The 13,759-nt window shown below is 45.6% G+C and overlaps 1 protein-coding gene across 1 annotated transcript in view; it reads right to left on the minus strand.

Moving 5' to 3' along the window:
* Positions 1-1,632: 1,632 nt before the first annotated feature.
* The window catches only part of EPDR1 (ependymin related 1), a 44,131-nt gene continuing 32,004 nt past the window's right edge, over positions 1,633-13,759 (minus strand). The window contains exons 2-3 of the mRNA XM_077809226.1: positions 12,002-12,210; positions 1,633-1,823 (exon numbers count right to left, since the gene is read on the minus strand). Of these exons, the coding sequence (XP_077665352.1) occupies positions 1,633-1,823; positions 12,002-12,210 (400 nt within the window). The remainder of the gene's footprint in view (positions 1,824-12,001; positions 12,211-13,759) is intronic.

Here is a 13,759-nt window from a genome sequence, read left to right on the forward strand (position 1 = left end):
AACCAATATAATTATAGACACGGTATTACACCCACACGCAGAGAGATTACATAGTTAATCTGTCAAACCACAACAAAGCCTAATGATGTGGAATCACAGTTCCATGTTTGCTAGCCAAGTTTATAATATTTTCCAGCTTTCAGCAAGAAGCCCTAATGAAAACAATATGCAATTAGTATTTAAGTTGTCACAAAATTACAGAGGAATCACGTAGACTAAATGCATACTAAATTGATAGGAAATCCAATTCTATTTCCACTAGCACATCTCCATAAACTTTAATGTTTGGGAAAATATCATTAAATTAGTTATATTTCAGCTAGTTCACATGTATACTTGCAGGAAGAGCTCCACTAAAGAAAATTCTTTCATGACTCCAGCTCTGAAAGGAAAATACATAATGTGCTACAGTGTCTAAGTGATAAAAGCTAGTACTGCTAAAAATGTACATTACCTGGGGCTTTTTGGTTTTTCTCTTTCTTTATAACTAAGCTCTCATTCCTTCCACCAGCAAATAGCTATATGTGGATGATAATGTTTTGGAATGCTGATTTAACAATGAACATGTTCAGGGATCAAAGGAATGTGTGCAAACAAAAGCAGGATTGTCATTCGTGTTTCGCTCATAGTGCATTGTAATCATACCACGCAAAAGGCCTTTAAAATACCATTTTCCCTTTTGTCACACATTTAGGTTTTTCATTTGAATTGCAATGTGAGGAGCTGTATGTGCATTAATATAGCTTTGACTAGTTAGGTGACAGGAGCAGGTGCTTTTTACTTCTACCTGAAATTGTAAAGGCCTTTCATACTCTCTGAAAAAAAGAAAGACTTCTGAAAATAGGAGTTACAGACAATTACAGCAATTCAGCATGCAGTATCTGTTAATTTCCTTGCATAGGTTAAAAGCAAAAATGCCTTGACAAAGCATGAATTAGAAATGAATAAAACAGAAAAATGTCTAATCAGAAAGGCTTCACTGAAGGATTAGTAAATGTAAGAAAACTTTGGCTTAATTTTTTATTTTCCACCCATTAAAGTATTACATCAGTCACATCGTATTATATGAATAGTTACTCTGGTTTCTTTGCAAAAAAACCAACAACCTCAAACCCCTGTACACTTGACTGACAGCTTTTTGAAGAGCAAGGATAAAAAAACCAAGAGAATGCATTTAATCACTCTGATGTAGTCGTCTTAAGCTATGCCATTTTATGGTTACAGTTAAGCTCTTAAGCAGAATATATTTTACCAACTCTATAAAACCCTCCAAACAACTTTTCTTTTATGTTAATAGGAGCACAATATACTTTTGTGTTGGCATTTTAAAATATTAAATAATGAAACTTTCAAAAAATATTCACAGCTAACTACAGTGCCTATAAACATTACTTTTTCAGTAACAAACACACCAAGTGCATCGTTGAACAGAGTTTAATTTAGTGAAACACTGACATAAAGATATCCTTTCTGTTACACATCTTACCGTCCTGTTCAATTAAATATTGTGTTCTCTTTCAAATGAAAACTCACAATTCCAAAAAGAGCAAAAAACAGGTTACATGTCAGTTGCTGATTATTAATAATTATCCTCCATGTTATTGTTTGCATGTGGCAACCTGTTGTTCATAATCAGCATTCATCTTTCATCTTTATTGGCTGGGCGTCCTGGCAGGTGCTGGGTGGGGTAAACACAGAGGGGTCAGTAATACCCAGCTGTAGATCAAAAAAGCGGGTGGAGGTTGTCACGCTGTAGTTCTTGGTGTAGGTTTCCTGCACTGGGTAACAGTCCTTGACTGTGTAAACGCCAACCCAGGACTCAACTATAATGAAGCACAAAATGTGACTATTTTATGGGACAAGCATGAATTATTTTAAAGTTGTTATTAAAGAGACAAAAGAACATTTGCATATTTTCCTGACTTCAGTGACAACTTTCCGGGAATTTTGGACACCTAGAACGTTGAAAATCCCAGCCTTAATGGAGAAATGAAAAGAAAAATGTTTGGCATGCTGTTTCAAGATAAAATGTTTAGTCATGAGCTGAATATTAATTTATGGAGCAGTTTTTGAAAACTCTGTATGCTGTATATATATCTTAAGCAACTCATGAGCTGGACTGATATCTGCTACTCTAATGGACAGCATCAGTCAATTTAGGATTGGGTTAATCCAATAGGAGTTAATCCCTAATTACCAGGAAATTGTTCTGATCAGAGAATCATGTCTGCAGACTTCCCTTTTTCGATCTAATATTGCCCTAATTCGTGCCAATACTGCCTCCCTAACCCCCCACTCTCTTCCATTTCTTTTCCTTCCTCAACTCACTCTCTCAGTTCTTTGGACCTTTCTGACATAATGCTTCCTTTGCCTTTATATTCACCTAAAACAAGTGTTGACCTATAAGTAGGGCGGTAAGTTTGTCAGGGTGGTAAAAATGTCATGGATGCTCTGACTTTTGTTTGTCTGAGATTTTTCTTTGTGCCCATCATTTTAATAAAGCAGTTATATTCCAGACCCTGGGTCATGACCCATCAGTGGGTTGTGGGAAGCACCTAGGTGGTCGCCAACCTGGTAGAGAGGCGAGGCCCCAGTGGAAGGGGTTGGAGAGCAAGCCTACCCCATACTCATCCCATGGTGACAGCTCCTGTCCTGCAAGACTGGCCCTGGCTCCCTCACATCATGATGGATTGGTGGCCAGGCCAAATTTGAGTGAGTTGCACTGTGACCTGCATGCCAGCTGGCAACACCCAGTGTGGGGAGCCAGGCCCAGTCCTATGGGACAGGAGCTGCTGCTGTGAAGTGAGTGTGGGATGGGCTTGCTCTCCAGCCCTCTCACTCCAGGGCCTTCCCTGTGTGGGATTAGGGCTGCTGTGCCGAGGCAGAGGGAACTGCTACAAGGTCAATGCCTCTTCCCGCCCCCCATTGCGGTGAGGGCAGTGAAGAAGGAGGCATTTATGTATATTGTATTTAAAGAGGTATAGTTGAAATTTCATATCCATGACTTTACAAACCGGTTTCCCCTAAACCTGTGACTTTTACTAAATTTATAAATGAGTTTTGATCAAAAAGTGCGTTGGCAAATCTGCAGCTCCACCTATAAGTATCAATTTCTCATCCACGTAATCAAGAAAGTAGGTTTCTCTCACCTCTCCATCTGACTCTCTCATAGCTCCCACATGCCCCTCACTTGGAGGGACATCACTTATTTTAATCCTAAATTTACGTACGTTCCACACAAATTTACATCATCTCCTTTTTATTCTCAAAAATTATTTACCTCACAAATAAAGAACCATGAAATTGAAGTTTTAGAAGGAGTTATTTACACTAAAGGGAGGAACTCCACAGCATTTTGTGTTTCCTGCATGAAAAATGTTTTGGGTCCCACATTTCGAGTAAACATCAAACACTGCATCCCACAGGTATTCCGAGGTAGTTGAAGAGTCTGAGTATCCTTGATGGTCACCATAACTTGAAAACATCTCTCTTTCCGTACTTAACACATTGCCAAATGTATTTCTTCCTTCTGCTACTGAAGGCTCTTTCTCCAGTCTCATACTACTGGGCCTCAGAGCCACCTTTGACACTATGCAATACTCAGTTTCCATAGCTATGTAGGATATCTGATTTCCTCTTACCTATGAAGTCGCTCATTCTCTGTTTTGGTGGGAATTCCTTCTCTACACCAAGACTCCTCCTCTGTGGAGACCCACAGCCTTCTACCTTCATTCCTTTTAGTTATCTTAATTCCTAACTGTGAATTTTATACTGATGAACTTCAGCTGTACATATTTTGCCTTTTGTCACATCTTTAATGAAAATATATATGGCTTCTTTTCATCTTCTTCTAGTTAACTATCTCAAACACAGAAGTGTTCATCCTGGAAAAGAAGAAGCATTCCCAAACACAACTCGAACTCCTCTACCTCTTTCCCTGACTCATTCCTCCCATCTCCCTGTAAATCCTTGGCACCATCCTAATCCCTAAAATTTTACTTCTCCCACAACTCTTTTTCTGCAAATCTGCCCATCATCTTCTCCACAGCACTGCCCATATAAGCCTTCCCCTTGCCTGCCCCCATTGTGGAAATCTTTACCCATACCTTCATTAGTGCAACTTCCACCTCCCTAAGCATCTCCCCTAGCTCACCATTCATTTGAAATCCTGTTCAAATCCTGCACTCCTTGGACCCTATTCTCCACTGCAAGGTACAAGTCAAGAGCACAAAATTTGTATCCTGAGACGGAGAATACGTCATGGACTTAGTCCAGCCTAAGTCTCAGACCTCCTCTCTCTCTCTGGTCCTCCACCACTAGTTTTCCCTTTGTCAATTCATGTAATCTTGCCACTGCTGATGCAAGAATTTCTCTCTCTACAGCTTCCGCCATCCAGAAGGGCTTCATTGATTCACCAACCTTTTTTAAAATCTCACCTCAGAGCATATATTTTCTCTCTTGTCTGCACCTCTTAACTTTTCTCTTCCCCTTTTTTAACTTGGTGACTGTATAGTTCTAGGGATGTGCTCAAACACCTTGATGACCTAGAGCCTACTTTTGCACATTATTTGGGACACAGTTTGTATGAAAGAGGCGATTCAAAGCTGAATTTTATTGTATTTTATTATACAGATTTTAAAAGGTGCCATAATTAAACACTGGCAGAGCAGATATTTTTCCTTTGGTGTAATAATTAAGGGATTTCTTCTGTGGAAGGCTCTTTTGGGATTATAAAGATTGATAAAAAATTGGTTACTGTCTAACAAATAATTTGAAAAAAAATGAGTTTCTAACAGTAAGACTAAAGATCAAGAATTTAGGGCATTTTAAAGCTGTTGATTCTATCTTGGCTTTTAAAAAAATGTTATACTTCTTGAATTTGGATGTGTATATTATTTCAGCATTGTATCCTTGCATAAGCTAGAATCTGCACTGAAATTTCAAAATTGACCAGTGCACCAATTCCCATGTGTTTCCTTGCTCAATCACAGGGAGGTTAACATACATTACAAATTAAATTATAAGACATGGAGAGGGAGAATACATCTGAACATAACCACTTGATACTTTTTAAGTTTTAAACCCTAGATGCTACCAAGTCCAGAGATCCTTCCAGTAAACCCTAGTGCATTTGATTAGTATTTCTTATTACAGAAACCCTGATTCCAGCCCCTAATGGATGGAAAATATACACCATCATGCTAGATGCAGTGACATCCGCATTTCAGTAACCCCTATTAGTGACAATTTTTTTCTTTCTTCCAGCCCTTTAGTGGCCTCTACCTTCTCTTATCCAAATGGTCATGCACATTTATTCTATCATTTTAAAATTCAGTCCACATTAACAAAACAATTTGAGTGGTGATACACACACAGAACGTCTAAATAAAGGCTGATAAAATGAGCAATAAATTCAACACACTTCTCAGAAAATCGTAATACATTCGTGAACATATATAAATAAACGAACAGTCTACAGGATCCTTTTCAGACCTGCTCATTATGGTTTTTGTGAATTTCATATAAAAATGAATGCAAAATAAAATGCTATTGAAGTACAATATATTTCCATTGAAACCAGAATAACCTTACCATAATAACAACCTCCAGAATCCAAACCAAATTAGTTCTGAGGGAGGGAGGGATGTATGGATAGACAGACATGAACAGGACATTGTTTTCTTTCAATATTATGAAAGACACAAAAATAACTGTTGGTGTACAATATAGCAGGGCATATTCAAATGACTTCAAGAGTGCAAACTGATACTATCTGGATATCAAGTACCATAAATCTGCCAATGATACTGGATCTGAATAACAAGTTTCCTGGTGTGGGTGGTGACATGTCTCTAGTGGAATGTGTGAGGATGCATCCAGTCTAGTTAGAGTTCTAACAATCTTTTCCTTTGTTTTATTTTTAATTTTTTTTATTAAAGAAATATTTTCCCTTGGCTGAGTATTAAGGTTCATAACTAGCCGTATATTTTGTTGGTCATAACCATAAGTATTGCATTAACTGGATAATGCTGTAAATTCAATTTAAATTCAGGGGGGTTTAAGAACTATTTTTTATAGTTAAGGTCTGGGTGTGATGCTTCCCAGAGGTACCCAGGGTTGTGAGGTATCTTGCTACTACCTACTCTTAGCGCGAAGAAGCTTTGTCTATGCCTGCCATGGGACAGCTACCCAGTTCTTTCAGTCAGAGGCAACACAAGCACCCCCTTCTAGATCTACGTAGGCCCTCCTGTCTCTCTACAGGTTAGCAACAGGCACACTCTAACCTACGACCACTTCAAGCCTCTCCCCGGAGTGTCCAGTCCCTGATACAGTGGACTCTGGTAGTATTCACAGATTTGCCATTTCCAAAGAAACAGTACATCCCAGATTACCATTTACACCTAAGATCACGGCTCTGCGTAAAGCACAGCACTTAGATATTGTGACAGGGTCTGGCCAGGGTCTGGTCTGGCTACAAGAAAGTGATCCTATTGGGATCCGGTATGTGGGTGAGTGAAGCCCACCCACTGCTAAAGGATCCCCCCACCCAGTCTAAGAGGGAGATCCACAGGACCTGGACACCAAATAAATGCGGGGGGCAACTAATGAAATAACAGGGACAGGAGTGTGGTCAAAGGGTCAAACGAAGGGAACCGGACGGGGACACCGAGCAGAGAACCCTGGACAGCACCCACTGCTCCTCAAAGGCATCAAGGGAGTCAGTGGACGCCACCCAGAGGAACTCTGCCCGGAGGCGTGAACGGACGGAGGATCAGAAGTAGGCCCCACAGTCACAGGAGACGCCATCGGCCAACCTCCTCACTCTGGTTTTATAGATGGCCATTTTAGCTAGGGCCAGGAGGAGGTTGACCAGGAGGTCCCGCAACTTAGTGGGGCCACGGACAGGGAGTGCGTAGATAAGAAAGTGAGGAGAGAAGTGCAACCAGAACCGTAACAAAAGATTGGTGAGGAGCCGGAATAGGGGCTGCAACCTGGCGCACTCCAGATAGACGCCAAATACATGCCCGTGCTCACGGCCCCGTGAAGGAGCCGCCAACTGATATCCCCGGCGGGCCTCGGCACTAAGGTGGAATAGAGGCTGGCCCACCGGGGCTCCTCACCCTCTAGAGGTGGCAGGAGGTCCCGCCACTTTGTGTCAGGGCGGGACGTGAGGGTGAGGACATGAAGGGTGTGGAGCACGAGCGTGTAGAGATGTCGTTTTGGCGCGGTGTGGAACCGGACCGGCTGCAACTCGCGTAGCCGGCTCACGGTGAAGGGGCGGGGGGGTCGGTCGGGTCCACGGGGCAGGGGCCCGATGAAAAGGTCCGGAGGGCCTGGGGTGGAGGGTGGGCGGGGCGCGCCCTCTCGCAGGACCCGGTCGAGGTAAACCCGAGCAGCGGGCGGCAAAGCGGCCCTCACCTCCTGAAGTACGCGCAGGGCAGTACGAGGTCTGGAGAGCCCCATGCGCTGAGCGAGCGTCAGGGGATCCAGCCAGTCTCCCCGGTCATAGTCCAGGAGGTCTCCGACTCTGGTGACTTCCGCCAGGACCAACCTCTGGCGCACCGAGGGGGACTCCACCGCCTGCACACGGAGCTGGGGGTTGTGTAGCAGGGGCTCCGCGAGGAGATCTTCCCCCACGGAGGCCGCCACGGACTTGGTCGCTGTGAACAGTTTCCAGGTCCGGAGGAGGTCCTGGTAGAAGACCGGCAGCCCGGAGAGGTCTCGCGGAAGACCTCTCGGGTGGAGATAAAGGACCTACCGGTCATATCGGAGCCCCCGGAAGCGGCGCAGGAAGGCGTGCGCCAGTACGCTCCACGCCGGACTACCTGCACCATAAAGGAGCCTCTGCAGGGCCTGGAGGCAGAAGACATGGACCTGAGTGCGGAGACACTTCAGGCCCTGCCCTCCCTCTTCCAGGGGTAGATGGAGAACCCCTGCAGAGACCCAGTGCAGTCCTGACCAGAAGAACTCCAGAATCAACGTCCAGAGGTTGGCCAGGAAGTCCGGGGCCGGGACCAGGGTGTTGAGCCAGTGCCAGAGCATGGACAGGACCAGTTGATTAAGCACCAGTGCCCTCCCTTGAAGGGAGAGACACCGGAGTAGTTCTGTCCATTTCTGGAGCCACTCTATCACCCTGCCCTTTAAATCGTGCCAGTTCTCCGGCGGAGAGGGATGCGTGGCAGAAAGGTAAACGCCGAGATAGAGCAGCGGACCCACGCTCTACCGGATGGCCTGAAGCCTGGGTGGGAGGCAGCTCGCCTGCCAGCCATCCCCGACCACCAGGCCAGACCCAGCTGACCCAGGTCTACAAGAGAGTGATCCTATTGGGATCCAGGAAGTGGGCGGGCAGAGCTCGTCCACTACGAAAGGAGACCCCCCAGCCTAAGGGGGGGATCCACAGGGCCTGGAGAACCAACTAATTACGGGGGACAACTAATGAAAAACAGGGACGGGAGTGCGGTCAAAGGGTCAAACGAAGGGAACCGGACGGGGACACCGAGCAGAGAACCCCGGACAGCGCCCACCGCTCCTCAAAGGCGTCAAGGGAGTCAGTGGACGCCGCCCAGAGGAACTCCGCTCGGAGGCGTGAACGGACAGAGGATCGGAAATAAGCCCCGCAGTCGCAGGAGACTCTATCGGCCAACCTCCTCACTCTGGTTTTATAGATGGCCGCTTTAGCCAGGGCCAGGAGGAGGTTGACCAGGAGGTCCCGCGACTTAGTGGGGCCACGGACAGGGAGTGCGTAGATAAGAAGGTGAGGAGAAAAGTGCAACCAAAACCGTAACAAAAGATTGGTGAGGAGCCGGAATAGGGGCTGCAACCTGGCGCATTCCAAATAGACGTGCGCCAGGGTTTCCCTCACGCCACAAAAGGGGCAGGTGTCCGGAATCGGGGTGAACCGCGCCAAATACACGCCCGTGCTCACGGCCCCGTGAAGGAGCCGCCAACTGATATCCCCGGCGGGCCTCGGCACTAAGGTGGAATAGAGGCTGGCCCACCGGGGCTCCTCACCCTCTAGAGGTGGCAGGAGGTCCCGCCACTTTGTGTCAGGGCGGGACGCGAGGGTGAGGACATGAAGGGTGTGGAGCACGAGCGTGTAGAGATGTCGTTTTGGCGTGGTCTGAAACCGGACCGGCTGCAGTTCGCGCAGCCGGCTCACGGTAAAGGGGCGGGGGGGGCGGGGTCGGTCGTGTCCACGGGGCAGGGGCCCGATGAAAAGGTCCGGAGGGCCTGGGGTGGAGGGTGGGCGGGGCGCGCCCTCTCGCAGGACCCGGTCGAGGTAAATCCGAGCAGCGGGCAGCAAAGCGGCCCTCACCTCCTGAAGTACGCGCAGGGCAGTACGTGGTCTGGAGAGCCCCATGCGCTGAGCGAGCGTCAGGGGATCCAGCCAGTCACCTCGGGCGTAGTCCAGGAGGTCTCCGACTCTGGTGACTTCCGCCAGGACCAACCTCTGGCGCACCGAGGGGGACTCCGCCGCCTGCACACGGAGCTGGGGGTTGTGTAGCAGGGGCTCCGCGAGGAGGTCTTCCCCCACGGAGGCCGCCATGGACCTGGTCACTGCGAACAGTTTCCAGGTCCGGAGGAGGTCCTGGTAGAAGACCGGCAGCCCGGAGAGGTCTCGCGGAAGACCCCTCGGGTGGAGATAAAGGAGCTGCTGGTCATATCGGAGCCCTTGGAGGCGGCGCAGGAAGGCGTGCGCCAATACGCTCCACGCCGGACTACCTGCACCATAAAGGAGCCTCTGCAGGGCCTGGAGGCAGAAGACATGGACCTGAGTGCGGAGACACTTCAGGCCCCGCCCTCCCTCTTCCAGGGGTAGATGGAGAACCCCTGCAGAGACCCAGTGCAGTCCTGACCAGAAGAACTCCAGAATCAACATCCAGAGGTTGGCCAGGAAGTCCGGGGCCGGGACCAGGGTGTTGAGCCAGTGCCAGAGCATGGACAGGACCAGTTGATTAAGCACCAGTGCCCTCCCTTGAAGGGAGAGACACCGGAGTAGTTCTGTCCATTTCTGGAGCCACTCTATCACCCTGCCCTTTAAATCGTGCCAGTTCTCCGGCGGAGAGGGATGCGTGGCAGAAAGGTAAACGCCGAGATAGAGCAGCGGACCCACGCTCTACCGGATGGCCTGAAGCCTGGGTGGGAGGCAGCTCGCCTGCCAGCCATCCCCGACCACCAGGCCAGACCCAGCTGACCCAGGTCTACAAGAGAGTGATAGAAGGCAGATATATTAGCCCCAGTAGGTCCCTTTTCCCTAGGTAAGGTAACAGGGAAGGTTCCAGAACAATCAGTAACTTTCTGGAAACAATTAAGGCAGACAGGCTGATTAGAACACCTGCAGCCAATCAAGAAGCTGCTAGAATCAATTAAGGCAGGCTAATCAGGGCACCTGGGTTTAAAAAGGAGCTCACTTCAGTTTGTGGTGCATGTGTCAGGACTGGGAGCAAGAGTCATTAGGAGCTGAGAGTGAGAAGGTGTACTACTGGAAGACTGAGTAGTACAAGCATTATCAGACACTAGGAGGAAGGTCCTACGGTGAGGATAAAGAAGGGTTTGGGAGGAGACCATGGGGAAGTAGCCCAGGGAGTTGTAGCTGTCGCACAGCTGTTCAGGAGGCACTCTAGATAGCTGCATTTCACAGGGCCCTGGGCTGGAACCCAGAGTAGAGGGCGGGCCCGGGTTCCCCCCAAACCTCCCAACTCCTGATCAGACACAGGAGGAGTTGACCTGGACTGTGGGTTCATGAAAACAGCCAAACTGGGGGCTGCTGTGAATCTCTGAGGCAAGCAAATCCGCCAATAAGCACAAGACCCAAGGTAGAGGAGGAACTTTGTCACAATATGTTTATAGTGAAACCAAGTACAAGTTTATTTGTTATAAGTATAACAAAGCACAGTGATTCAAGTAATAGCATGTAGAAGTATTGGAAACAAATGGTCACATATCAAATAAAATCGTAACATGTTTTAGAACCCGGACTTAATTAACTAGATACTTTCATGTCTTGTAGAGCAATGCTCACCCAAGGTCCTTCCAGTGTTTTTCAGCCAGGTTGGCTGTGACCCAATTTGCATGAGGCAAAACATGGTGTCAATTTGCCTTCTCAGCAAAGGATCCAGGGTGTTTGCACCCATAGACATATCAGAACAATCCACTGTCCTTATTCATAAACAGGATGCCTATATACTCCTTTCTTGTAGACTTTGCAATCTCTTAATCAACAACTGGCTCAGTATGCAAATAGGTCTACAGTGTGAGGCACACAATACACAATACCCAAACGGCCATACAGGGAGATAGGCATCTGCTACCCTGTGCCCGAAAGGAACCCGCCCAAGGTATGTCACCTCCTGGTAATCTCCCTTAACACCAGGGCCTTAGGAACACAATTTCCAGTTCAGATACGTAACTCCTCAAATATTATCCATGCACACATTTTGAAATGATTAGGATTACCATTGGGCTACTGGCTCTCAGCAGAGACCTCACATGCTACCCTTCAGTGATTATTGTGCATATATCTGACCCAAGGGAGCCCTATAAAACCCTATGGAGCCCCAATGCCCTCTGTCAGTTGGCTCCAAGAAGTCCTTGGGTCACACTGGGTAATCTCAAAGCCACACAGGTCACGTGCAGTTACTCCTTAAACTGTGAAAGAGTCTCTCTATATTATAGATTTTCTTATGAATAATTCTGGGCTCAGATTACTGGACTCTAATGGGGAAATGGTGTGATTTCATCCCAAACTTTGTCTGAGACATGCAAACAACTCCATTATATGCTCCTGTAGATATTTAACCCTTCTTAGATAATGGGGACATTTTCTTTAATACAATACAATGAATATGATATACAGTATGTGCTGGATATTTATTACATGTTATTTCTTCCTGCAAATTTTGTGGTAATATGAAAGCCAATACTAACAGTCAGCTGGAAAATTATATCTTGGGTAAAGGAGATGCAGACATTTTTTAACAAAACCAAACCAAACACTTACATTTCCTGGCTGGTTTTCTGTCAGACCATTCCTGTACCATAATTTCATCTCCAGGCCCCCCGATGTAGTACTGATCTTCATAAGTGGAGTTGTCAGGAATATCATAAGGATCCCATGGCTCAGTCAAAGCAATCTTTGAGCACAGCTTTGTGACTTGTTCAATCTGAAACATCACTGCATCTTTATAGAGAAATATATATTCAAAGAATCTGAAACATTTAAAAAAAGAAAACAGTTAACGTTCATGATATTTTTACAGTTAGTAGCACTCCCTGTAGTTAACATTGCCTGAGACTTCTCTTTATAACACCCTGTTTTTAGTCGCTTATAACTTTGTCAAATTTTAACCATTTTGGCTGAAATTTTCCATATTGGGTATCTGCCTCAGTATGAGGGTTTTATTTTTTTTTTAAAAAAGTTTCAGCTGAAGTCCTTCAGCCATTTCTAAGAATGAGATGAGGGGAAAATATGTTTTGCCCTGGTTACATTTTTTAAACAACATTTTAGTTTAGAAGCCCTAGCACCTGCCAGTTTTGTGGAGCAAGGGCTTGACATTTGGCAGGAGGATGGCCTTTGTGTCAGGGTTATATCATTTGTGTCCCTGTGAAAGTCTGTCCAAATTTGGGCAAGGTATAAGCCTTTGAAAAATTTCAGTTTTCATACACTCAACTTGTTTGAGTTTAGTGGTTAAATTCTCTGAAGATTCTGTCCTCAGTGAGCATGCTTAGTCCCCTCACAGGTCTTACCATGTGAACTGAGGCACAGGGAATTGAGGCTCAGGGCAATTAAAGCCAAAATTTTCAAAACGTCCTCTAATTTTGGGTGCCCAATTTGAGACACATAGTGAACAGTTTTCCAGAGTATTTAGCATGTGTACAGCATATTATATGTTCAAAGCACAGCTCCAGTCAGATTTTTCAGTCCAGTTGCAGTTGTAAGCGCTCAGCACTTCTGCAAATCTGGTGTCAAGTGTAGAAACTGAGCACAAAGTTAATGGCCATCTGTGAACATTTTAATGTAAGTATTTGGCTTAAATGATTAAGCCAGATCACAACTCTGAAGTATAAGAAAAGATAGAATCCAATTTTTCAGGGTGGCATTCAACTTCCTTAACCAGAAAACCATTTCTTCTTTTCCTGGAATCACCTGCCTCATTCACAACCCTTGCAACAAGTGAGGCACGGCTCCTACAAACAAAAGCCTTACTCACTATACAACCTTGATTCATGCTCAGAGTACCATCTATCCGCTGCACTGATGTAGGGGTCCTGTGGAAAAAATAGGTGTGATTATGTAATTAAAGACTCTATCATAATGCATATGGGGAACCTTAATTGTGGCATTTCCTAATTTTTGAGTGCTTGACTTTTCAACCCTGAACATTCTTGTAATGTAATTTTTTAATGTAATATTACATGAGACCAGGTGGAAGTAAATGCAATTCAAAATGTTATTAATTCACCATATAAAATATATATAGGTAGGAATCACTTCACCCACTGCTCAGGTGAAGTTATTTAAAGGTTAAAACATGAAAAACATTTAACAGTGGTTAAAAGCCATTTAGCAACACTCACAGCAGCTCAAGAGAGAAAGTGAAGAATAGTGTATCCAAATACAGGGGGAAATGTAGGTAAGTGAAATGTAATTAGACAAACTGGAAGTTGATTAAGACATCCTGATTCTTTCAAAAATTGCCACAGAATCATTACTGGCCTAAAGTAAATTTACATTCTCTTTGTTGAAAGAAAAGTTCAC

This window comes from Eretmochelys imbricata, chromosome 2 (genome assembly GCF_965152235.1).
Source record: "Eretmochelys imbricata isolate rEreImb1 chromosome 2, rEreImb1.hap1, whole genome shotgun sequence".
Lineage (NCBI taxonomy): Eukaryota > Metazoa > Chordata > Testudines > Cheloniidae > Eretmochelys > Eretmochelys imbricata.